Source organism: Jatropha curcas, chromosome 2 (assembly GCF_041381405.1).
Source record: "Jatropha curcas cultivar XTBG-Jc1 chromosome 2, XTBG_Jcur_1.0, whole genome shotgun sequence".
In the NCBI taxonomy this organism is placed as follows: Eukaryota; Viridiplantae; Streptophyta; class Magnoliopsida; order Malpighiales; family Euphorbiaceae; genus Jatropha; species Jatropha curcas.
In genome coordinates this window covers 17,049,304-17,076,029 of record NC_143152.1, presented here as the reverse complement: position 1 = coordinate 17,076,029, position 26,726 = coordinate 17,049,304, and the positions used below count along the sequence as shown (strand labels likewise).

At 34.0% G+C, this 26,726-nt stretch overlaps 1 protein-coding gene and 1 long non-coding RNA gene across 8 annotated transcripts; one reads left to right on the top strand and one right to left on the bottom strand.

Moving 5' to 3' along the window:
* Positions 1-884: 884 nt before the first annotated feature.
* LOC105634376 (uncharacterized) lies at positions 885-26,033 on the top strand. Of its 5 annotated transcripts, none has more exons than XR_016319721.1 (3): positions 885-1,136; positions 1,269-1,444; positions 25,883-26,033. It is a non-coding gene; the product is annotated as an uncharacterized LOC105634376 (long non-coding RNA). The 5 variants fall into 5 exon arrangements; XR_001046872.4 differs by lacking the exon at positions 25,883-26,033 and adding an exon at positions 13,935-14,064; XR_002284370.3 differs by lacking the exon at positions 25,883-26,033 and adding an exon at positions 10,328-10,543.
* LOC105634377 (Peroxisomal membrane 22 kDa (Mpv17/PMP22) family protein) lies at positions 14,787-20,716 on the bottom strand. 3 transcript variants are annotated; one of them, XM_089718527.1, is made up of 8 exons: positions 20,287-20,716; positions 18,934-19,021; positions 18,100-18,194; positions 17,525-17,597; positions 17,338-17,430; positions 17,123-17,209; positions 16,391-16,471; positions 14,787-15,162 (listed from the first exon to the last, which is right to left on the bottom strand). In XM_089718527.1, exons 1-7 carry the CDS (start codon positions 20,658-20,660, stop codon positions 16,391-16,393), a joined length of 891 nt encoding a protein of 296 aa, XP_089574653.1. In that variant the 5' UTR covers positions 20,661-20,716; the 3' UTR covers positions 14,787-15,162. The 3 variants fall into 3 exon arrangements, with proteins under 3 accessions (XP_089574653.1, XP_012072615.1, XP_012072614.1); XM_012217225.4 differs by lacking the exon at positions 14,787-15,162 and adding an exon at positions 15,338-15,789 and having other exon boundaries at positions 20,287-20,715; XM_012217224.4 differs by lacking the exon at positions 14,787-15,162 and adding an exon at positions 15,338-15,558 and having other exon boundaries at positions 20,287-20,715.
* Positions 26,034-26,726: the final 693 nt, after the last annotated feature.

Here is a 26,726-nt window from a genome sequence, read left to right as displayed (position 1 = left end):
TCAGGAGATCGCTTAGACCACTAGACTAGCCAAATAACCTGTTTAGGGAGTTGAGTTGTCGACATAAGAAGAGATGAGAATAACACATGTCAATCACAGAAGAATAACTCATCCCACACTTGTCATATAAGCCATGAAAAGCACTTTTTGCATGTTTTATAAACAATCCCATGCAACGAAATCACTCCTCTCTCGCCAAACTTTGCCAACACTTAGAGAACTACCAATGTTCAACCCCAAAACACAAAAGCTTCATACCCCCAATAATGGCACCGAGGAAACGAGTTTCAGTAGAACCAGTGACATATAAACACATAAATGACCCAATTTCACCTGGTATGCCTATAGTTCCTGTGCCAAATCCTCTGAAAACGTTCGACAGACCAAAGAGCGCAAGGATTATTATTCCATCGAGAAAAATTAATGAAGAACTCCTTAATTTGATTGAGAATCAGGGAAAACCTTCGCATGTTGATGGAAGAAATGGGGTGGGATACCTTAGCAAGGTTTGTAGTTAGGGTGGTGCTGGAGGTTTTTGTTACATGATTAGCGGCGGATTTTGGAAATCCTCCGATGATGGTTTTTCCCCCTAGACCTCCACCTAACCCCCTATGAGAGTTGCCCGTTCCTGTCTACAGTTAGTGCTTTTTGGTAAAGGTGGGAAGAAATATTTTGCTTTTTGGTTGTAAAATAGAAAAAGAAGAAAAAAATCCTTATAAAATAAACAAAACTTTTTTCTTCAGTCCTATTTTTATTCTGTCGATTATATTGCCTAGTTGTTTTATTTACTTATTTGCTGTTTATTTGCATAAATATAAAATGAAAAAAACCATATATATATTTATATATATATATATATATAATTCCCCCCCCCCCCCCTTCTTTTCTCTTTAAAATGCATGCGCCCTATTTCTTTTCTCTCTCCCTTTCTCTCGACTTTCTCAGCCTCACGACAGCGCCGCCTCACTCACTACCTCTCCCTTTTCACTCTCGGATGGCCAACACAGCAGTGCGACTCCACCTCTCTCTTTCCCTTCTCACCGATAGTGACGCCGCCGTGAACCTCTCCCTCTCCAACTCATTTTCAATCTTTCTCCCTCTAAACCCGTCGGCTTCTTCTCCACTGCCACCGACAGGTAAACATTCAACATATTTTTCTTTCTTTTATTTTCTTAGTCTTTCATTTTTTTGCAATTTTGTTTGAATAAATTTTCATTTCCATTCCTTTCTTTCTTCTATGAATTTTTTGCGCACAAATAAAATTATAGCTATCAAATATTTTTGTGCAAAAATGGTGCGAACCAAAAATATTTCTAGAGATCAGCAACAGGACACCCGAAAACGACGAAAGTCCACTACAACTGATGTCGGAACCTCTTCATGACGTAAATGGAAAGCTCTTGCTTCGCAGCTTCCTTCAGTGCCATCTGCAATAGAAAGCAAGGTAACATTTAAGAATATCAGGCAGAAACAATTTTATGCTTCCCTGATGAAGAGGCATGTTATACCATCTCGGTACCTAGACTTAAATGATTTGAATGAAATTAATATGCTTGAGCCTATTACTGCAATGTTTAGAAGTATGGGATATGAGACATTTTTGGTTCAGAGCTACTCAACCTACCAAGAATTGACATTAGAATTTCTTAGCTCTTTCCATTTTGAGTATACTCAGCCACCCTATGGGAAAATATGGTTTAGAATTCTAAGAAAAGATTGGAAAATATGCTTCGGTCGATTTAATGAATTATTAGGACTACCCGAAGCACCTAATGAACCATGTATTTTACAATCAGATTTTGACACTGAAGATATTTGGAAGAGTTTGACTTTTGGGGCCCCTCCTTAAAAAAATGGTGAGGAAAAATCCTTGTTCATTTATAGATTCAGTCTTAGGATTTTGCACCGACTGCTAGGACACACACTGTTAGTTATAGAAAAGAGTCCGGGCTCAATTTCTAAGACCGACCTTTTTATCCTCTATTGCTTTTTACATAGGCAGCAGATTAATAAGGGACCTCTTATTTATGAGCATATTGTCACCACCCTATTTGATGACTAGGCTATGATAGCTATTGGAGGTCTAGTGACGACTTTAGCAGTGGGATTGACTGAGTTTGATATGATGGACCTACCTTATCCAACCATTGAGGGTAGTACTAGATTAGATATAGGGACTTGGAAACAAATGGGTACAATTCAGTGGCGAGAAGCAAGATATGAGTTTATTAATAGATTTTGCTAAGCTTTACCAATCCCAGAGGATGGTGATTTACTTCAGAGCCTTGGAGGAGGAGGTGCAGATGATTTAGAGCACGAGGGTAGAGCTGACACTTCTCAGGATATAGTTTGGATTACATAGCGACTCGATCGTCTAGAGTCTTGACAGAATAATATTTTACAAGTCCTCGAGAGTCGGAGATAGCATTAGATGGAGATTTATCGGCTACTCTGACAACACCATCCTACGCCTACTAGTGTACCTTTGATATTCTTCTCTCCATAGACCGACCATCACCTTGCACCACCTGATGCTTAGGACTATTTGCTGCACATTTTCATTTATTTTTATTGCATGTTTAGAACTTATTTCTATTTCATGTTGTACTTTTATGACTAACATAACACTTTTATATAAAGAGTATTTTTATTTAGTCCTTTTTAGTTGATCCTGCACTTAATTCAGATTTATTTTTAAGATCAACATCGGCACCATCAGTATGATTCTCTCTCACCCTTCATTATTCTTTGATTAAAGACATTGGGGACAATGTCTGATTTAAGCATGGGAGAGGGAAACATAATTCTTTCTTTTTTAATAAATCAAGTAAATTAATTATTTTAAAGATAGAGCTCAAAATTTTATTTTCTATTTCCAGAGAAGAAATAAACTTTCTTTCAATAATTAACTCTGAAAATGTTGATTATGCATCATTATTTCTTGTGGTTAATTCTAAATAATTGGTCGTAATAAGTCAGTTAGCTAGTAGGAAAATATTCACTCCCTTAGATTCTAGAACCTTCTTTATAACTATTTGAGGAGAAATAGAAAATAATTTTGTATATCCTTAGGAAAATGATCTAGGCATTCTTTGAATAAGCTACATCATGGACCGTTAAAATTTTTCCTACCCTTTGAACTTAATCCCTTGATAAGCCCCTTTGAGCCTTAAAAATTTGAATTCTTTTTGAGAAAACCTGAGAATATAAATCACCAAGCCTAAAACCTTTATTTAACCTTCTTATGTGAATTATATTCTCTGGTTAAAAATAAAAAATGGAAATAAAAATGGAAAGTGACAGGAATTCGAGATTTTTGAGGATGAAAAAATTGATTCCCTGAAGAAATCTATAACCAAAGGGAAATTCAAAGAAAAAGGAAAAGGAAAGAAAAAACAGAAAGAAGAAAGAAGAAAAAGAAAAAGAAAAATTCAAGTTCCCAAAAACAAAAAGGGAATAAGAAAAAAAAAGAAAGAAAATTCTAGGAAAATATATATTGAAGAGGAAAGTGAGAAAACGTGATTGAAAAGGAAAGAAGAACTGTCAAAAATATTTTTAACTAGAAGTATGAATCACATATTACTTGAGCTTAAAATAAATCCATTTTTTATAATCTCAATTTTTCCCAGAGCTCCATTATAACCCTGGAAAAAGACCAGTTGACATTAAAAGATGCACAAATTCTTAATTAGTGGAGAAGAGTTCTTAAGGATAGGCTTATGAAATCTAAATGGAGTTTACACCTATAATTCTATTCCTATGAACTGACTATTTGTTATGGCCATTCTTTAAAATTTTTTGCTTATTTATAATATTAGCATATAAGAGTTAATTATTGGATGAATTTTTATCATTCTTAGAAATTGAGCTTAACAGATTCAATTCTTGAATTAAATAGTTAATTTGCAGGATTTAAGAAAATAGAAAAATAGAGCTTAGTTACTTGAGGACAAGCAATAGTTTAAGCATGGAAAAAATTTGATGTGATGAAAATACTTATATATTTTTATACCAAAATCCCGCTAAATTAACTAATAAAATGGCTATATTTGTGCACTTATCCCAGGATATTTATAGAATCGCATTTTTATACGGGAAGGAGCCTCAGAAATTAGAAAAGATATATTCTTCATAAAATCTAAGGAAAATTTGGCAATTGAATCTGAAAAAAGAGTTAATATTGCAAGCCCATTTTATAAAGCCCAAATTGAGGACGATTTGCGAAAGAATGAAGCCCACAAACGATGCCTAGAAGGAGAAAAGCCGAAGTCCAACAAGGTGTGAACTTAGGCTATCACCTAAGGCATGAAAAAGGAGAAGAATGGAGATAGGCTATCGCCTAAGCCAAAAAAAGGAGGCTAGGAGACCACCCATGTGCACTAGGCGATCTCCTATGCCCAAACTTACACCCAAGCGATCTCCTATGCCTAGACTTACACCAAGGCTATCTCTTACGGCCAAGAGACTACTTAAGCGATCTCTTATGGATAAAACACTACTCCAAATGATCTCCTATGGATACTAGGCGATCTCCTATGTGCCAAAGCCAAATCATCCGATCGCCTACACCAGTTCCAAGGCTAGAAATTTCCATTCATTGAATGACAACTCATGCTTAGCTGTAATCTGATTGAATGCAGCCCACTTGCCCCACTTGCCAAATTGCGTAGAAGAGTAGCTTCCAAGCATCTGAAATTCTATAAATAGCAGCATAAATTGACAGAGAAAGGGGCTAAAAGGTTGAAAATGTAGGAATTTTAGAATATTACTCTACAAATATTTAGCATAGTTTTATGTTTGTAATCTCAGAGGTGAAGAGAGGAAGGTGTGAGCAACAGAGTCTCTAACTAAACAGAAGCCATACATGATCCGTCATTCTCCTCCGTTATTATATGTTATTTTTATGTTCTTTGTTTTATTATCGTTTTTATCAAAAACAACATTTCTGTAACTCTGTTCTTTTTCCTCAATAAAAGATAAGGATTGCTATTTGGTTGTTTATATTGTTTTATCTAAAATGAGCAAGTAATCCAGCAATTCTGGGGATGGATTAATATCTATTACCTCTGATATACTGGGCGACTTTATTAAAAATTGAATCATCTATAATGTGATGTAGATTTCTGGTTCAATTTATGTAAGACAAAAGCTTGTAAAATAAAGCCTGATCCCTTTATTTACTTGACATTAGGTAGGTGAGCGAAGAATCGAGAGATGAAGTTCAAGCACCTGAACCACATAAATTGAGCATTAATTTTATATCTAGAAAAAGAATAAGACTAATGTTAAAAGGAAAAAGCTTATTACGCATGCAATGTCCGTAAGGCGTCATACGATTGTTATAGTTGCCTACCTCAAAAGAGGAGAAAACTAACCAAAACACTCCACCCTTCAGAAAATATATCACATGTGCTTATTTCACTGCCACCCACTTCTGGATAGTAATGGATTAATCCATCACCAAAATACTTTCTCATTTATAAATTCAAAAAGAAAAAAAATATCTAACCTCTAACGTCTAACCTCTAACCTTTAACTGCTAACTTCTAACATTTATTTTATGTTATTTAATTTCTTTTAATTTCTGCCCTTCTATTTTACTACTCTTTAATTTCCTGCAATTTATTTTATCATACTTTTAGTTTATGCACTTTAATTTTATTTATTTTATTTTACTGCTCTATTATTTTTTCGCAATTTAATTTCTGTCATTTTAATTCCTGTTAAAGTGAGGATGCCTTATCGTATTCGATCTTTCCATGAAAGGAAAAATGGAAACAAAATAAGCTTAGTTAAGTTTATTTATTGAAAAGCGGTTTTCTTTTATTAAACCCATTTACTAATCTTTAGAAGCGATGATCCTCTTGAAAAGGGATTGTAAAAAGATCTCTTACATTAGTAAGAGTTTTAGTTTAAGGAGTCGCCACCATCTTTAGGAAAAATTCTCGAATTAGTCTGTTCGAAAACTCAATTTTAAACCAAAAATGGGGTTCAGGAGTTAGGAACGATATTGAGAAGGTGTTAGGCACCCATATCGTCTGGTTAATTCGGCCTCCTCATTGTCCACTAATTCAAGAAGGATAATAATATGATTACTTCTAATTGAGGTGTAAAATGTATTTTGATGCAATTTCAAAAATCATGTTAATCATGCAAATTGATGAAACAGATAAACATAAAATAAAGCATCCACAAGAAAGGGGGGAGGAAAAAAGAATACAACCAATCTCCTAGAATATAATCTATCCTTGACCCTCTTAAAATTTTCCAAAACCCAATAAATATTATAAGCAAGCAATTATTAGGAATCCATTTAGGACCCTTTACATTTAGTCAATACAAAATAAAAACAAAGCAATAAAGAATCATCCATATAACATGAACACAACATAGATGACATTCACAGAATTATATAACACACTCAGAATCACAAGACATTCATTCATTCAACTAATATTTAAAATGATGCATGTTTATGTTCAAAGGTTAATAAATAATGGGTTAGTGCAACAATAATCATAATACAACGAATAAAAGGGCATAAATCTAAAGGACAGAATATTAAAGGTACTTAAAAGTAAACGACATTAAATTAAAAGCAATAATTTAAAGGTCAAGATAAGATTAGAGTTCAAGGTCTTGATGTTCATCATGAATGATGAATAAATACATCTATCACTACTCAAAATCATGTTTATTGATGTTTATTGAATCCATTTGTGACATAAACGCATCCCAAATCAATAAAGTTTGGAGCTTTGCCACTGGATATCCAAATTGGGTCAATTTTATTGTTATTTATCAATCTAGACTTCTGAAATAAAGTGTCCAGCACCAGGCAAAGTGGCATGCACCATATAGGTATGGCGTGTGCCACACGTAATGGCACTAGGCATTTCCCTAATCAGGATAGTCGCAAGTTGAAACAGAGGCTAAAGGTGTGAATATGTGGGGAAGTGGTGCGAGCCAATTGCTTGTGGCATGCACCACATGTAGTGGCTTGCGCCACTGTGGTTCTCAGTGCACCACTTCAAAGCAGACTCCCTCTTTTGGTTGACCCCAGGTTTCTCTCATAACCAGGCACAAGAATGGTGATTTAACACCAAAATAAAATGAAAAAGAGATGGAGAAAAGGATTAAAGCCCTCAGAAACTACCTTTTTGAAGATTTTCCCAAAGTTTATGTAAGAATGTATAAAAAAAACCCAAGAGTTGAGTTTTTAATCAAAAAATTCGAGTTTGAGATTAGATAAACGTGTTTCTGGACTTTTCAATGAATCCTTAAGGTTTTTCAATCAAAAAAAGATGTGAAGTAAGTTAGATCAAAGTAGGAACACTAGTTTTACTTTGATTCTAGGTTAAGCTTTGAAAATAGTAGAGTTTCTTTATGGTTACCAAAAAAATCCTCCTCTAACACAATTCCCAATACCCTATTTATAGGCAAATGGGGATGAGTTGCCCTATTTTAGGGCTTATATGGCAAAAGTGCCACTGGTGCACCCCACAAAAGGGCCGGGGCTATTTTTACAAAATCGGATCAGGCAGCATGCAAAATGAGGTGACGCACTGAGAAGTGTGTTGGGACGCCCAGTGACCTCAAATGTAAAAATGGTTAAACACGTGTATTATCTCAGCCACGAACCATTGGTCTGATAATCAGGATGATAGGGAATCCCGATCCAAACTTATGTTAAAAAGTTTATCATCACTGAACCTTTAGGGGGCAAAATTTGAGCGTCTACAGTATAACTCACCCCTTTATTGATTCTGCCTGATAATTAAGTATTCAAAAGATTCTAATACTCAATCCTTCCAATCCCTATGGATACGATGTTTATATACTACTTGCACGACCCGTTAATACTTGTGATATAAATGCATAGGCATTAGCCGGGCAAGCGGATCACTCGCCTACTGTGAATACTCAAATTTTGAGGCTCAAAAAGCCTACTTTTTCGGACTGCAAATAGTCCGACCGGCCATTTTGAAAATTTACCGGAAGTATGCCAATATGGTACTTGAAACGTCCGAAAAATTACGGGGATCGCAGAATTGGTCCCGGAATATTTTTTGGAGGTACGAAACTCCCGAAAAAGCCTTCGGAACGACTTTTTTACTCACTCAGTCTGTGTTGACGGACGCTCTCTTCTCCCCTACGCTCCTTGCGGTTCTTTTACTGCTTTTCTGCATTTTAGTGTAGGCTTTTTATTCTGCTGTTGTGATACTTGGTCACTTAAATTAAATTAATTTTAATTAATATTCCCCAAACGAGGAGCTTAATTTGGAATTTTCACACTGAAGCTAAGAAGTGGCCGCCGATTAACTCAGGTAATAACGAAACCTTGCCTATCTAATTTCAGCATTTCATGCATATTTCTCTTCTACTCCTAATTCTACAACTGCATTCACACCATTGTCATCAATTTTGGCAAATAAATTGCCTCAATTAAATAAGTTTAGGCTAAGATGCCCGGTTAATCAATAATCGTGGTATTCATGACAAACTCCGACAATATTGGCTAAAGCCTAGTTAATTAATAGCTATGGTACAATCGCCTTTATTTCGAACAAGTTCGGCTAAAAGTCCAATTAATCAATAATTGTGGCTAAAAGCCTTAATGAATCACGTTTTTTTTTTTTCAGCAACAAATTGCCTATAGTTTAATCAATCACATTTTGGCAACAAATTGCCTAAATCACATCAATTTTTGGCAAAATGCCTTGAATTAATCAATCTTTTGGCTAAAAGCTTTAAATCAATCATTTTGGCGACAATCGCCCAATCAACACTTTTTGGCAAACTAATTGCCTAAATCAACTCATTTTTGGCTAAAAGCCTTGAAATAATCAATTTTGGCAACAATCGCCTAAATCACATCAACTTTTGGCAACAATTGCCTAAATCAATCTTTTTGGCTAAAAGCCTTAAATCAACACTTTTTGGCAACAAAAGCCTAATCAAATCAATCAATTCTTTGGCAAAATGCCTAAACAAAATGCACGAAGCATACACACACTCATGCATTAAGCATATCCATTCAAAGCCCTTTAAAAAAGGCCTATCGAACTACGCCGACTTTGATCTTCCATTCAAACGGAAGTACGTAGGCACGTTTGGGGTTTAACCCCGAGCGGCAAGTCGAAATCACTTAAACATTTCATTGGTCCAATTACCTTGCAAAGCATTCATTCATCGGTTAGTTAATCAGCATGACATAGTCTCGGGATCCACCTCGGGTTCGTAGATTGTGCCTTAAACATTGGGATAATTAATGTAGTAATTAGATTAATTAAAATTGGAGTCAACTTAGGGTTTTTTCCTAGTTTACCCTAAAATAATTAAACAAGGTGGCGACTCACACATTCACGTGCATTTCTGCCCTTTAGTCATATTCATCATATGCCTATGTTTTCGGGGGAGGGGTTCACACCTACAGCAAAAGATGCATGGGTAAAATTAGACACTATATTCTCCTCTGGAACACACATACAAATCATGCAACTTCAAAATGAATGAAACACTTAAAAAAAGGATCTGAGTCAAATTGACTTTCATATGAGGCGAGACAAACTTATTTTTTATTAGTTGGTTATTCTTTAGGCTTTCGTGACTGAAGATTGTTTAATTAATGATATTTTGGAAGGATTAGATCCTGAATACCATCCTTTTACAAGGGCAATTGAAGCCAGAAATACTTCAATCAATTTTGATGAATTGAATGCTCTTTTATTGAGCGAAGAAACTCACCTGAAAAATGAATCTGATTCTGTCTTGGCTGCCGTACCAACAATGGCTCAAATAGAAACTATGCCTCCTTCCTAAAATAATACATAGCTAAGTAACAAATCAAGGTTCAATAATCGTAGCGACACCTCCAATGGACCACTTATATGCCATAATTGGGGGGGCCAAGGGCACATTGCTGGATAGTGTCCTTCTCCAAAGAAACATCTTTCAAATAACCAAGTTTTTCGCATGGGACAACAGCACTCTACACCCTCAATCCATGGTCCTAAAGCCTATTATACTACCTTTTAACCTCAAATATGGATAGTGGACTATGCAGCAAGTTATCATATCATAGCCGCTAATGGAAATATTTCTCATCCTTTACCTCTACAGGGCACTGACAATGTGACAATTGGCAATGGTAAAAATATTTCAATCTCTAATTCTAGTCATTCGCTTATGTCTGTTAATGATGTTGATTCCAAATTTGATAATATTTTGTTAGCTTCAGAAATTCATAAAAATTTGCTTTATGTTCATGCCTTCACCATTGACAATACTGGTTATTGAATTCTTTTCTGATTATTTTCTTTTAAAGGATGTCCGTATGAGTCAAGTTCTTACCACGGCTAGAGTAAAGATGGGATGTATTCTTTTCCTCTCCAACTAGCTCCTCTTATTCTCCATAAGCCAATTAGGTGGAATTCAAAACCTGGCATGATCGTTTGGGTCATGTTAATTACCGTACGATTTCGCAAGTTTTATCTTCCAATAATTTATCTGTACTTAATAAAAATAATCATGTTCCTTGTTATGCTTGTTGTCTTAATAAAGCACATAAATTGTCTTTTTTCAGTTTCTCAATCTCATGTTGCACAACTTTTAGAATTAATCTGTTCAGATGTTTGAGGACCATCACCAGTTCCCCCAACTAATGGTCATCTGTATTATATGCTATTCTATGATCATTTTAGTCATTATACATGGATTTATTTCCTAAAATGTAAATCTAATGTTTTATTTTTTTTATTCAATTTCAGAAATTAGTGGAAAAATAATTTTCATTGCCAATTAAAAATTTTCAGTTAGATTGGGGAGGGGAATTTCAAGCCTTAACTAAACACCCTCAAGACCAAGAAATAACACAATGGGTATCTTGTCCTTATACACCTAAGCAAAATGGGTATACTAAACAAAAACATAAACAAATTGTAGAAACAGGAAGGGCCTTATTGTATCATGCTAGTGTACCCCAACAATATTGGACTTATGCCTTTGACACTACAGTCTATACTATTAATCGTGTTCCATATGTACACATAAAGCCCTCTATGCCATATGAGGTCCTATTTAAAGTAGCGTCCAACTATAATGACCTTCAGGTTTTTGGATCACTTTGTTATTCTTGGTTGCAACCATACTCCAAAAATAAATTGGATGCTCATTCTGCTACTTGTGTCTTTATCGGTTATTCCAAAATTCATAAAGGTTATATATGTCTTTATTTATCCAATAAAAAGATCTTTATCTCACGCCATGTTACCTTTCTGAGCAGGTATTTCCATTTGCGCATGATGTTGTTCCAACTCTGCAATCCATTGTCCCGACACCTTCTAGTCTCTCACCACTACCAAAAATTACCAATGATATAGAAATATTAGGTGCCCCTCCTCTAGCCTATGCACCTCTCATTTCACCTACTAGTATACAAAGTAAATCACCTAATAGAACTTGCTCACAAAGCCCCATTTATAGTCCACTACAATCCCCACCACCGCTCATCCTCCAATAATATCCGCCTCACGAGTCGACCTCTATTCACGAGAACCCTCATCACTTGTTGCTTCTCCCATGTTGGACTTGGTTCCATCACATGATAGGCATGCCCCACTAGTTAGGACTCACACCCTGATTACTAAAGCACAAATTGGTTCTTCAAAGCCTAAAGTTTTTTTGGCCCATACAACTCTCCTGGAGGTTCCCACATGCTATTCAAAGGCACTAGTTCATAAAGAATGGCGTCAAGCTATGAAACTTGAGATTAATGCATTAATAAAGACAGACACCTAGGATTTAGTCCCTTGGGAAAATGCTCAAAATATAATGCTGCAACTGGATATTCAGAGTTAAACAAAAGCCCAATGGCTCCCTTGATAAATGCAAAGCCCGTCTTGTGTTTAAAGGTTACACACAACAACCTGGTGTTGATTCCCATGAAACCTTTTCACCTATTGTCAAGCCAGCCATTATTAGATTAATTTTGTCTATTGCGATTTCTAACTCTTGGAGCCTTCGTCAACTAGACATCTCAAACGCCATTTTACATGGTGATATTAATACCCCGGTTTATATCGAGCAGCCTCCTAGGTTTATTGATAAAGACAGACCTGATTTTATGTATTTATTAAGAATATCTTTATATGGTTTATGATAGGCCCCTCAACAATGGTATAAGAATCTGATTTCAGTTTTGATTAATCGTGGTTCCGCAATTTTAGCTGCAGATTCTTCTTTGCTATATTACAATAAATATGATGTTAGTTTGTTTTGCTTGGTTTATGTTGATGATTTAATCATAATTGAAAATAATGATCAATTTCTTCAACTCCCCATTATTTCTCTTGGAGCTGATCTCATGCTTCGTGACCTTGGACGTCTAGATTTTTTCTTAGGCATTGAGGTTAATCACACACCTGATGGTTTCCATCTATCTCAGGGGAAGTATGTTAAGGAGTTGTTAGAAAAAGCTTATATGCCCTCTTGTAATGGTATTTCCACACCTGTTGTACCCATGGACAAATTATAGCTCCAGGGTAATGAACCAACTATTGATCCATCTTTGCATAGTGCTTTGGTGGTTGGGTTACAATATCTTATGCTAATCCAACCAGATATTTACTTTTTTATTCATCACGTTTCTCAATTTCTCCACTCCCCAATAACAACTAATTGGGTTGCTCTTAAAAGAATATTGTGTTATCTCAAAGCAACACAACATCGTGGTCTCCTTCTTCGTCACTCTCCAACATCTCAGTTTCATGTTTATACAGATTCAGATTGGAATTGTGACAAAATTGATCGAAAGTTAGTGACATGTTTTGTTATCTTTTATGGTGCAAATCTCATTCCTTGGGCCTATCAGAAACAACAAACGGTTGCTCGCAGCTCCACTGAAGCTGAGGCTGAGTATAAAGTCATTGGTGCTACTGCGACTGAAGTTACTTGGTTGTCGTGTTTATTGCAAGAAATTTCAATGAGCTAAGCCTCCCATCCTTTAGTGTGACAATGTAGGGGTTACTTACCTTACAATGAATCCTATCTTTCAGAATCATATGAAACATATTAAAGTTGAATATTATTTCATTCGTGATATGGTAGCCAAGGGCCTTCTCAATTTACGCTATATCTCCGGAAAGGATCAACTAATTGATATTTTGATGAAAGGATTGTTGAAATCCCGCCATCAACAAGTCACTCAGTTTCTTACAATTCAAACCTCTTCGGGTTTGAATTGCAGGGCGTGTAACAGTATCTGCAGTTTGTTTATCCTTCAAATAATATTTAAGATATATTCTCCTGATTTTATGTAACAACGCGTATATTTTGTAACAACCTAAATTTGATACCCTTTATACTGCTATATAAACTCAATTATGCTAATATAAAATACAAGTTGTATTCACAATTACATTCATGCATACATGGTTTATATGTTATCACATGCATACATATAGAATTATCATCTAAGAGTGAATGAAATAAATGGATTGAGTTAACTTAATTGTTGTGCATTTAAAATGAATGTGAATATTCTTGATTGTATGAGATGTGTTTTGATTATTGGAATAATGTGGTCATAATGACGAAATTAGCCGTAAGCGGGAAGAGTGGCATCTCTTGTGCACTCTAAATAATAGAAAGTGCACATGGTAAGGACTATGGGATATGAATTATGGTATAAACATATGGTGAAGCATACTCTGGTTATGTTCGGTCCTTAGGGTTGGTGACACCAATTACCAATTACCACTTTTTACAATTATTTAAATTTATTGTATTTGCGGTTGATGAATTGATACATGCATAATACATGTCCATTCTTTATTAGCATGAGAGCTAAATTGTGTGATTGTGTGAGGTGAGAGAGTTATCTAACTCTATTTACTGAATTGAGTCGCTCACCTTTGTCTCAATTATTTTTTCAGTTCAGGCTTTTCCTTCATTCTGTAATCGTTTGCAATCAGCCGTCTGAAAAGGCTATTAAATAAAAATACTAGAAGACAAGATATTTAAAATTCTTGATTGTAATAATTAAAATCTTAGATTGTTCCGTAATTGAATTAATTTGTGCAATTAGGGGGATATAATTGTGGGTCAATAAACTATTAAGGTGAATTATTGGATGTTATGATAGCGCCTACAGAGATTGATAATTGAGATGTTTTATTTGATAATTTATTGGGCCTGAGGCCGTTGAGGTGAATAGGAAATTGGACCCAACTAGTATGAGGCTTACTATGGTTTTGGAGGGCTCACTTAGATCCTAATGTTGATCCGACACAAGTTGACGGATTGTGACAAAGATGGATCTTGTACTCCACCTATCTTTTGAAAACAAATAGAGCTTTAGATTAATATTTTAAAAGAATTTTCATAAACCAATGAATAATACGATCTGCCATGTTCATATTCAAGCCCGAAAGCCCCATTATCCGATCATAAAGATAATTATCAAAATCAAAATAGATCTATAATAACAATTTCACGAAAGACTTTTTATTAACAAAGTTTAATATTCTCTGTTTTGGTGACATAGGAAAAGTTAAATTCGCACAAGGATAAATGTGACAGTTAAACTATAATTTTTTGCCACTTTTTTCCTAATATATCTCTAATATGATATTAACTTTTACCCATATTATGTATGGCCACACATAGATGAGGGAGAGAAAATATATGTATTAATTTTAGATTGCACCATCAAAGGAATAATTTTGACGTCAATTTATCCATTAATAACTGAACATGAAAAGTTAAATCTGTTTTGGAACGAATCATGCACTAATCAAACCAATTTTTCATTAAATTTGAATTTCCCACCTAAAAATTCATACCATGCTGGCTAAGGATTGGGCGTAAAATCAAACAAATACAAATTCCCGTCAACTTCCACTACAACTCTAAATACGTCATCCAGAGATTAAACACCAAACAATAAATTTAGCTTGATCTTAACATTGATTTAGGACACCTAAAGTTTGGAGGGAAAATTGCAACTGTAATTTGTTTCATTTACTTGTGTGCAATTGTGAACTAATCATGCATATACACTGCACAAACCAACTTTTGCGGAGTAGAAATGTCTAAGCTTGTGCACTCTTGTGGCCAAAGTTTCTCAAACGTCCTATTAAAAATGCGAACGAATACCAATTCCTGCAACCACTTACAATTGTTATCCCATTCATTTTAGTGCTTATTTTACGAAAAATGTCCACATTTATTCATCAAGGGATGATTTTCGGGGGAAAAAACCTCATTAAATGCACTTTCAAGTCTTTATCTGCCACGGTCTTGTTAGTCGACCACTATTAAAGCATTTTTCAGAAACTAAACAAGAGTAAAAACAGTCTTTTCAACATTAACATTGTTTCCAAAGTTAGCAAATAGAGTAATTTTTCCTATCTAAATTAAAAAACCCAAAATGGCAACTTTTCCTATCTAAATAGCACAAACCTATCTAAATAGAACAAAGGGAATATTGATCAGTGCTGGATAATGTGGTTGTTGCGCAGGTCACTCCATATCCCAGATTAAAATGAAATATATCACCTACATATTCACCATGACCATGATGGAGCAGAGCATTTACAAAAAATATAAAAAAAAAAATGTTCAGCGCACCAATACTATGCAACAACCACTCAATAAGCTAACAGCTAGATGAAAACTTCTCCAAGTGTAAGCATTTAGTGAGATTAGCCAATTTCAAAACGTCCACTAATCCATCATTACTGGTCATGGGATTTCATTTTGAGAGGTGTTCCTGAGACTTCTATGCACCTGAAGTACAAGAAGACAATCACTTGGTAACCTTATAGCTCTCCTATATTTCTTGTTCAGTAGTGAATAAATTAGAAATACTAGAGAAAAATAATTCTCTAGCAATCCATTATTTAGAGGAGCAACTACCATTTAGGATCCCTAATCATTTCAACAGCTTTTCATAAAAAGAACCTGCTAAATTTTCTAGGATGCTCAAGTTTTTACCCAAGACATACAACAGAGTGCTTCAGTTTAGCATCACAAAACTTGGTTAACCAAAATGATATTAAATGCCTATAATATGCAAGAGCTACCTCCAAATATTTGGTTTAGAAAGGCTAATCCTAGATTCTCCATGTGACTATGTGTGTGTATTGCTATATATATATATATATATATATATATAAATAAATATAATACTTCACATCTTGACGTATGTCACAATCATTCCAACTATGTGTGACCTTGTGCTGGAAATTGTTTAGAGATTAGGAAGTTAAACAAGAATTCCACAACTGAATGTTAGAAATGAGAGATATGAAGGTATGCATAACCCATTTTTGTATATTTTGTCAACTTATCATTATATGTCATAAGGCTTCCTGAAAAAATGACATACCTATTTTGGGAGAACCTCTTTATGAGCTTTGAATGAGAGAATCACATTCCAAACTAAAGCAATGGCATTAGCGGCAAGAACCTGAAATTTTGTATTTTTTTGAACAAAAAATTTAGTTACACAATGGAGTAAGTCACTAGAAAAAGTTGAGCTGAATGTAAATGAGAAAGCTTAATATTCCTGTCATTCTAAATAGAGTAACAAACTTAAATAATACCAGACACCGGACAAACAAACTCAATTTCAATGGCTTATTTTTTCTCCACAGTCCCTTAACTACGGGCCTTATTTCTTAATTGGCCCTAGACTTCAATTTGTCACTTAAAAATACATAAATTATTACTTGAGTAACACAAAATCTTTTAGCAGTTTTCCAGTCAACTCCCGGTGGAAAGTTGTCGTGGAATTTATCAATTAGCAAAAACTTATTTTAAAAAGCACAACATTAGAAATTTTTTTTCCCTCCCCGCCTGACTAAAAAACCTGGGTTTTCATTCCTCTCCGTAGCCAGCCCACCCCCTTAATCTAGTCAATCTATATGAATGGAACTACATAATCCTTGGTGCCCTTAGCAATTTTCTAAGGGACTGATGTACAACAGAAGATCCACCCAAGGAGAATTTGCACTTAAAATTTCCATGTTAGAGCAACTTAATTTGGTTTGCTCTAGGCCTCTTTCATGTCAAATGGCTGAATAAACTGCCAAGCATAAATACATCAAGCCATTCAAACCTGAAATTGCTGTGGGACAAATCGGAAGTTCAGAAATTGAAAGGGTATCCACAGTTGCCAATTTGCAAGGACAGCAGAAAACCACTCCTGCAAAAATGGAAGCTGAATATCAGGATTTAAATGCTGTTGAATGAATCTTCAAAATCAACCGCTATACAGGTTTTACAGATATAGAAAATGTAGAGGCAATGGAAAAAAAAAGCATTTAATACAACCTGTTGAAGCTTAGGAACAACTTGCTCTGGCCTTCCTTCCAGCGTCACCAACACAGACAAGAAAACTCCAATGAATATAGGAGAGAAAAGGAACTGCAATTAAATTACACCAGTTTAGCTGTAGCTTCAGCACAGCATTTAGCCATCTAATTGATGAAGATCAAATAGGTCATTGTGTAGCATTCACCTGATCAAGTAGTAGGCGCAAGAATGCACCTGATGCTCCAGGGAGTGTTACCAATTTACTCAGATACAAATACCTGACGAAAATTGAGTTACATAAATGCAAGTAAAAGGGCTTTATAAAAGCAAAGATATAGGGCTTTATAAAAGCATAGACTTCTCTCCTTTAGATTAGTAAGATGAGTTAATGAACTATAACTATGGCTAATACCTAAACAAAATTGATAATAATATAAAGGAAAGAACATAAACTAAATTAGCATAATTGGATCATCATAGATTACAATGGTATCACGTAGATTACAATTGGATCATCATAATCAACTTTGATCAAACAAAATATAAAATTTGAATGGTTATAATGCCTGTCAAAAGTGCAAACGGAAATGTCATTTGAAAAGGTAGAATGTCTGGTGAAGATTGAGGCTTCTTTATTGTTCTTTTTTCTTTTGTTGGATTTCCCCAAGGGCATGTGTTTTTATACACCATCCATAATTGGATAGAAAGATTCTCTTTAAACTCATCACAAACTATTTACTTGTAGTAGAGAACAAAAATATGGAAAAAGCAAAGTAGTACCAGAAATGCAAGGTTGGACCCACTAGTACCAATCCCAGGAAAGTAAATAGAAACGTCCTTTTTACGTCAAGAGATGGAACTTGATCTATCACCAGCTGAGGCAAATAAATAAACAACACTTAGCAAAATGATAAAATTATTATCCCATTGAAAGAACATGAAGTCACTGATATCAAGACTCATTAATAAGTTCCCACTAAGTAATAGGGGCAAAGAGGAATAGAAGGGAAAATAGAAAGCAAAGCATATGAGAGAATATAGCAATATAGAATCAGCATGGCTGGCCTAGTCTCTCTTTGATTCGAAAATTCAAAACGGCACCTCTTCCACTGGATTCCCCAACTTTGAATATTCTCACAGGCAACTTTCAGTCACCAGGGGTTAATCCTGTATTCTCTCATTGCATTCAACCGGAGTGCTGTGCCTGGAAATTAGTTGGTTGCTCAAACGTGCTTCAAACAGGTTGTTGCAGAAAAATAAGATAACAAGCATTCAAGATTTCATACAAAAATCATATATATTTCTTAACTCCATAAAATGGACAAAGTTTCAACAGCTTAAAGATCAATTTGTTTATGTGATTAAATTATAGAAAAACTAATCAATTTAACAATGCACCAAGTAAATAATATTGCTTCTGTCCAATGAAACAAATAGAAATAGGAATAGAAATATGTAAGCAGGATATATACAAAGATCATCTGAGATCAATAAATATGCACAAAGTCATGCACATTGTACAGATATATGAGAAAAACCAAGAAATAATGAGATGTGAAAGAAAGGGAACTGTTCAATTGGTACTATCTCTGATCGCAATCAAGGAAAAACTACCTGGCAGATCAAATCCCCAATAAAAGTCAAAAGTGCAGATGTCAGGGCTTTTGTCAAAACAGGGTACTTAGCAAGAAGAGTCAAATACCTGCAAGAAAATGTAATTGTGGTTGAAATAAAAGGAAAATGTTCCAATCTTTATTTCTGAAGGAAGCAAGGCATGAAAACACAAAAGGAAGAAGAGACAGACATGGAGACAAAGGCACGAAAAATGTTTCATCAACAAATGCAATAAAGTAAATAAAGAGCAGAAAAAATTAATAGAAAAAATGGAGAATTTGATAAAATGTCAGCCCTTGAAGATATTACAATAATTATGTAAAGTAACATATAAATGAATATAATTGGCACAAAAATAACTTGTTGGAATCAGTAAAATTCTGCCATTACTTATTAACCTTTAATCAACTAATTGATAAAGCTCAAGATAAAATAGAATCTTCTAGCAAGGAGGAATTGGTGAAGACAGCATTGTGTATTGATTATGACGCAGGTTTACATGGTACATATTTAATTTTTTTTTTTTTTTTTTTTTTGGGGGGGTGGGGGGGTGGTTTGGTACTTACTTTGTAGCACTTATTATAAGGGCCTTCAACATTTAAGCAAATGCTAGTTAAGTACCTATAAGTTTAGAGTTAGTTTTATAATGTAAGGGTCTTTTGGTAACTTTCAGTCTTCTAGATTTGCTTGAATAATTAAGCTTTTACTGTTATTGGTTCTTCTATTTTCAAATAGTCTCAGAATTACTTAGTTTCAATATTCTTGGATTTCATATTTGTAAATCAAATCCCATTATGGTTAGTTACAGAAGCATGTTTGGTTGTTTCAGTTGAAAATTGATCAAAACCAAAATACGTTAGTCAATACTTCTACTTTGAAAATCAATTAAATGGTCCTGTTTTAGTTTTGTTGAACAAATAACCATTCTGTTAGATTTTGCATTCGATGGACCAAAAATGTCAGTTTTTCGTTCAATCTAGCTACAAATTTTCTTCTATTGCCACCAAATGAAAATCTCTCCACTACTTAATTTGCTTTCTTTTCTTACCATCATTAAACCTCCTCAATTTAGTAACTAATTGATGACCACCTCTATCAGTTACTATTCAGCATCACAAATTGATTAGTGATTAGCAATTTTCTCCAGCGCAGCTTTTAATCAAAAAGGTGCCCATAATAAGTACTGATTAGCAATTGTACCAACAGCAAATTATATCATAACTAAAATTTAAAGACTGCGATTCTTAACCTTACCATTGCTGCATATGAAAGAAAAATGGCATTCATGTCTTGCAACAAATACGATTCTGAAAAGAAATAAATTGAAGAAAGGAAAGCAAAATCAAATATTACCAGGAGAGAAAAGACCAGTTATTTCCTCCAGACCCACCATCGCTACTGCTACCACCGCTTTCGCCTTCACCTCTGCCTCCAGAATTCCCAGAGCCAGAGCCCCCAAAGCCACCAGAACCACTTGAGCCACCATCCGATAAAGCCGAGGCACAATAGCGACCAAAATTCAATTGCCATACAAAATCTTTAAGCAAAGTTCCATTGGTAGATTTCAGCGAATTAGGATAGGATGTGCAGGAAGTAGAAGCTCTTAATCCAGTTATTTGAATAGGATTGAACGAAACTTGAGTTCTTTGACCAAAATGCGAAATGGGTCTGCTAGAAAAGGCCAGGAAACGGCACAAGAATGGGGATTTGCGGGTAATAGATGCCATTCTGAGTCAAGGTTTAGTGAGGTGTTTGTTATCCAAACTCTGAACCCTGCCCTTTGACATACAATAAAAATATAATCCTCCCTGCATGGCCAAAATCCGGTTTTTTGAACCAGAACCGCCGGTTTGAAACCAGTCCGAACTGGAATGAGAACCGAAAGCGGTGGCCTACGGTTTAGTTTCAATTCTACCATTTTTGAAACCGTGAACCGGAGGTTCAAAAAACCGGCCAAAACCAGTTAGAACCGCCGATTTTTTCAGTCGGTTCGAAATTCAGTTCGGACCAGTTCATAGTTGTCTAGGACCTTTGTTATAGATAAACAGAGAGAAATTATTGCTGGTGGTGGAGTTGGCTTATGCGATGTTGATTAATCTTGAGGTCGAGAGTTCAAACATGTCTCACATCAGTTCTTTTTAATTTTTATAGTTTTTTATTATTTATCAATAATGATGTTCATTGTAATTTTAATTTATTTGTAAGAAATAATTAAATAAAATATTTACCATAGCTTTTCATATTTTGCTTTTTTTTTCTGAAAATTTGAATAAATACGAAATCAAAAAGAAGAATCATGACCAAAAATTTAATTAGTATAAAACTTTCATCATTAACAATTTTCATTTTATTAAATCTATAATTATATTATATACTGTTTAAGATTTTGTATCACACCTAATTCACTAGAAGCACAATCATGCATAGATGGTTGGAGTAAGGCCGAACTAAGAGTACAAAAAAATACTAAAGAAAATGAAGATTCATATAATATTTACGATAGGTCCTCAACGGGAACATCAACTGTGACAATAGCAACTAAGATAAAAGGGGTGAAATTGATGCAAGGTAAGTAAGAACTACGAGACTTTGATTCCTATAAACCCCAAGAAGATACGTAGGCAACTTAATTGTTTTAAAATAAATTAAGTTCAAGCCCTTTTTAAAAAATAATAATAATAAGTTTCAGCCTGTTTAAACAATAAATAAATTTAGTTGAAGACTTTTTTTTTAAAATAAATTGAGATCAAATATTTTTAAAAAATAATAAATTAAATTCAAGCATTTTTTAATTTTTTAAGTGTATTTTTTTAGAAATTATTTCACAAATTTTTAAATTTTAAATTTTGAAGAAAAATATTCTCTACTTTTTATTTTATATTTATGCGATTCGCCGGAAAACCGGCCGGAACCACCGATTTTAGAACCGTTAAAGAACCGGAACCGGTCGATTTCAAACCGGAAGCGAAACCGTCAATTTTCGGTTCGGTTCCGAAACCGAAACCGGTGGTTCGGAACCGTGGCCATGTCTATCCCTAAATTATAATCCAAATTTCATTTTTAGTCTTATCTGTATTTTTAGAAATATTTTTTATTTATATAGAATAATAATAATTTATATAAATAATTCTCCTAAAAAATAATTTATATAAATAATTAATATTGATTGAACTTACCGGATAATAAAAAGAATTTATTAATGTAATTAATTGTGAAATTTTAATATAGAAACTATTTATACATATATTTATATTTATCTACTAGTTTTAATATATAAATTTATTTTTTAATAAATATATATGATAACGAGACATTTGAAAATTTTTAAATTTTATTTTTAAATATTTGATTCTATTTTGATATAATTTAAAATTTTTTATGTAGGATAGATAAAAAAAATATTCTTTTTATTAATGTTCTTTCTTTATTATATTTATATGATTTGATTGGATATATTTTTTTTAAAATAAATTTTCGAATAGAATATATATAATATTTTATTTAAGAGAGATAAAAAAGAAAAAATATATATCCTTTTTATTAATAATTTTATGTTTGTATGATTTGATTAAATATATTCTTTTTAAAAATAAATTTTCAAACTGAATATAATTAAGTCTTTCAAATTTTATTTTTAAATAAAATCAATATGTGTGTGTGAGATGGGGAATAGTTGAAAATTAAAATTTTTAAACTATATATATATATATATATATATATATATATATATATATATATATATAATACTCCTCTGTCTCATTTTGTTTGTTAATTATTCTTTTTTGGGATATCCCAAAATGTTTACAATGTTTCTAACTATTTGGATGGCACTACCAAATCATTAGAGATAAATGGTCAAGTTGAGATAATCTATATGGCACATTGCATGATTTGCATAACTTTGTGATTGTTTATAATTACTTTCATGTATTGACATTTGGAACTTTGGTTTCATTTTGTTTTCTTCTTGAGTGGAACTTGCAAGGATGCATGTATGACTATATGTATATATGTATGACAGTGGATGAGAAGAAGTACCATGACGAAATTAAGTACCATGACGACATGAAGTTATTCATACAGTTATGAACATAAATTACATGATCTCAGGATATGTTTCTATAATCTCATCATGCTTTATGAGAATTTACTTTATGCAAATCTTTGAATAGGCTATTGCAATGAAATGCCTTGATATGTATATGAGATGATGATATGATATGTATATGATATGCTGATATGTTTGGTATGGGCGGTATATAGGTCTTTGGATTGAGTGCTGATATGGACTGGATATATTAGCTAGTATGGATGTTCATTTGGGAGAATCATGTGGAGAACATAAGGCTAGGAAGTGCTAGCTGATTAACGAAGAATCAAATTGAGTGGGAAACTATTATGAGAGTTGTAACTGTTTAATGTAAGTGAATTTCGAGGACGAAATTCTTTAAGGGGGGTAGAACTGTAACGTCCCATTTTTCTATTGAATCGAGTCGTTGCTTAGAGTCGAGTCGGGCTGATCCAAAACCCGGTTCGAGCCATTAGAGTTTAGAGTGGGCTAGAATGGGATGTAACTGAAATCAGGAAAAGAAGTGGACTTACTTGAAGGAAACAAAAAGATCAAAGTATAAGGATTAGGACTTGCTTGCACTAAAATATAAAGTTGAGGTATTAAGTTGTAACATAGTGACACTTGAGGGACCATTTGGTAATTTTACACACAAAATCATGATATTTGTGGAGTCTACCCGAGACTTCCATTTCACTTTCCCATTTTTTCATCTTTATCTTCTTTATCTCCTTCATCATCTTCATCTCCTTCATCTACTTCCTTTACCTTAGTTCACCCTCCTTTCTCCATCAATTTTCATGGGATGCAAGCCTTATATTCAACTCCTCTTCTATCCAAGTAAGTAAACCTTCTTGAATTTCATACTTGAATCATTTGGTGATATTTTTAGAGTATTCATAAGAGTTCTTATGTATAGGAGAGGTGAGCTCAAAGGTAGAAGAAAAAGGAAGCTAAAAAGAAGAGCTTAAGCTTTTTGGAGTGAAGGTGTGCTATCTCTTTTAGTTTAATTCATTTCCTTGCATGAGAATTTGTGTGTTGTGTTGATAATGAGAAGATATGTTGCTTAATGTTGAGTAAGATGACTGAAAGTTGTGAAAAAGCATGAGATGCAATGAATAAACGAAGTAGATATTGAGTTCATGCTGAAACAGGTTTTGCTGGAAAAGTAACTAGTAACTTCACCATGATTTTGACCCTATTTAATGATGGAATTAGGAAGTGTCATAGAAGAGTTATTTTTTCCTCTATGTGTTAGCTTTCCATGGGTTTTTGAATCACCCAAATCGGAGTTGTAAATTGAGAGATATGACCAAAATAGTACAGACTGCGCAGGCTGGAAAACACGACGCGCGCTCGCGAATTTGGGCTATGAACTCTCTGACTCTCATTTTGCACTTCTCGCGCTCGCGAATTTCATTGCGCGCTCGCGACTTTGGCCTGTAAACCCTCTGACCCTCTTGTGTGCTTCTCGCGCTCGCGACTTTGCATGGCGCGCTCGCGAATTGTGTTCTGATGCTCTTTTGGACTTCATTTTCTATGCAATTGTATTCCTTTGCTCAACTTGTATGCCTCCAATCATTTTAAAACAAAAAGACAACATGAGAACATGTATCAAACCAACATGCAAGCATGCAAATGATGTGAAATGAGGTAAACACTATGGTGTATGAAGTTATGAATTCTATGCAATTGTATTCCTTTGCTCAACTTGTATGCCTTCAATCATTTCAAAACAAAAAGACAACATGAACACATGTATAAACACAAAATGCAAGCATGCAAATGATGTGAAACTAACAGGACACAAGTTGCCCGTTTGGCAAGGCTATCAGCATACAGGTAAGCAGTAAGGTTTATGAAATTATGAAGCAGGTAATTTCATGACACAAGCATGTGAAAAATAACATGACACAAGCATGCAAATTATGACACAGATACTATGCTTTTGTTTTATCTATTGACATACCATTCATATGCTCCATTGAGGTTAGGTAGAAACCACTTAGATAAGGCTATGTCGCGACATAGGATAGCAGATCTGCGCCCCATACAGTTTGGTACTTCGGCTACAGGCCGTTGAGTGGATATGAGTATATAATGGCCATAGCAGCCCAGTCATACAGTATTCATCCAGTTTCATATAGTTTTTCTTATCACGTTGGTTTCACTATAACCTTATGGAGCTATACAGTTATATTGACTATAAAGTGCATAATCATACAGTATAATGAGCAGCAAGTATGATAATAAAAGTATCATGATATGTGTGCTTACATTCCATATGTGAGTACATGTTTATTTCTTCATATGTATGTGTTTATATGTTTCTTTATTCGTTGCGATATTCACTGAGTTTTAATAAAAGTTGCAGCATTCATACAGCATAAAGAACACCAGGTAAGATCATGAAAGTATAATGCTATATATGCTTACAAGTTTATTTATTTAATTTTTAAGGAGCCATACAGTTATAAGATGTTATTAATCATAACTTATATGATGTGACTAAAAGTGCATAAGTCATACAGCATAATGAACAGCAAGTAAGACAATAAAAATATACTGTTATGTGTTCTTACATGTTTATTTATTTAATTCATACAGCATAATGAACAGCAGGTAAGATCATGATATGTGTGATTAAAGGTTCATGTAAAGGAGTTATGAGATAATTAGAACTAACTTATTTATGGTATGAATTAGAAGTTTATTCTTTGCTATAAAGATGCATTGATGTTGAAATTTACTGAATCTATGATTTTCAATGCTTTTATGCAATTTGTATTTTAAGTTAGTTGCCATCACACTTTGTTAAGTATGGGAATTATGAGCACCACTGAGTTTTATACTCAACGCGTCGATTTTTATCACGCGTAGGTTGAAGATCGTGGTTGCTACTTGAAGACTTGAAGAGTACTATCAAAGCAGAAGTGACTAATTTGGGAGTAGTAGATTGAGAGTTGTATAATTAAGAATTACGGCATGTATTAAGATTTATGGCATGTATAATTATTACATTTGTTAGAGCTTATGTGATTGGAAATATAATTGAAGCATGTAATTATTTTGGTGTAAGTATTTGGAGGAAATGATTGAATATGAAATATTTTACTATAGTTGGTATGAAGACTTGAGATATATAATGAATGCAATTAATTGCTGGATATTAAATGCTATTGAGGATTTATACAGTTATGAAAAGATATATAAATTGTTATTGTGTTGTGGTGATTATTTGGAGATATTGGAAGTTTGGAGTTTAATTGGGAGTGTTTTGTATTCATATTTAGCATACAGGATGATATCAGCATGACAAGACATAAGTTCAACCAGATTATAGCGTTTCGGCTCGGTTCATTCGGGTTAACGGGTGGACCGGGAAGGGATGTTACACGTTGGGCATTAAGGAATAATAGCAAAGTTTGTGATTGACCACTGTAATACATAAGCTAATTGTTTTATTGTCCACCAAGATTGAAATATGCATCATAAGTTCTCATCTTAATATTATTAAACTCAATAAAAAAAAAAAGTAATATAGCTGCTGCCATTACAAAATATCTCATATTTCTAATCAAAACTTATAGTCTACATATAACTTATTCATTTCTGCCGAGAAACAGATATGAAACATCACTTGCTTCTTATCATAAGAAAACTCATACAATTAGCCATCTAACTACTGCCATCTAAGGGGTTATTAATTCCTATAAACTAACCA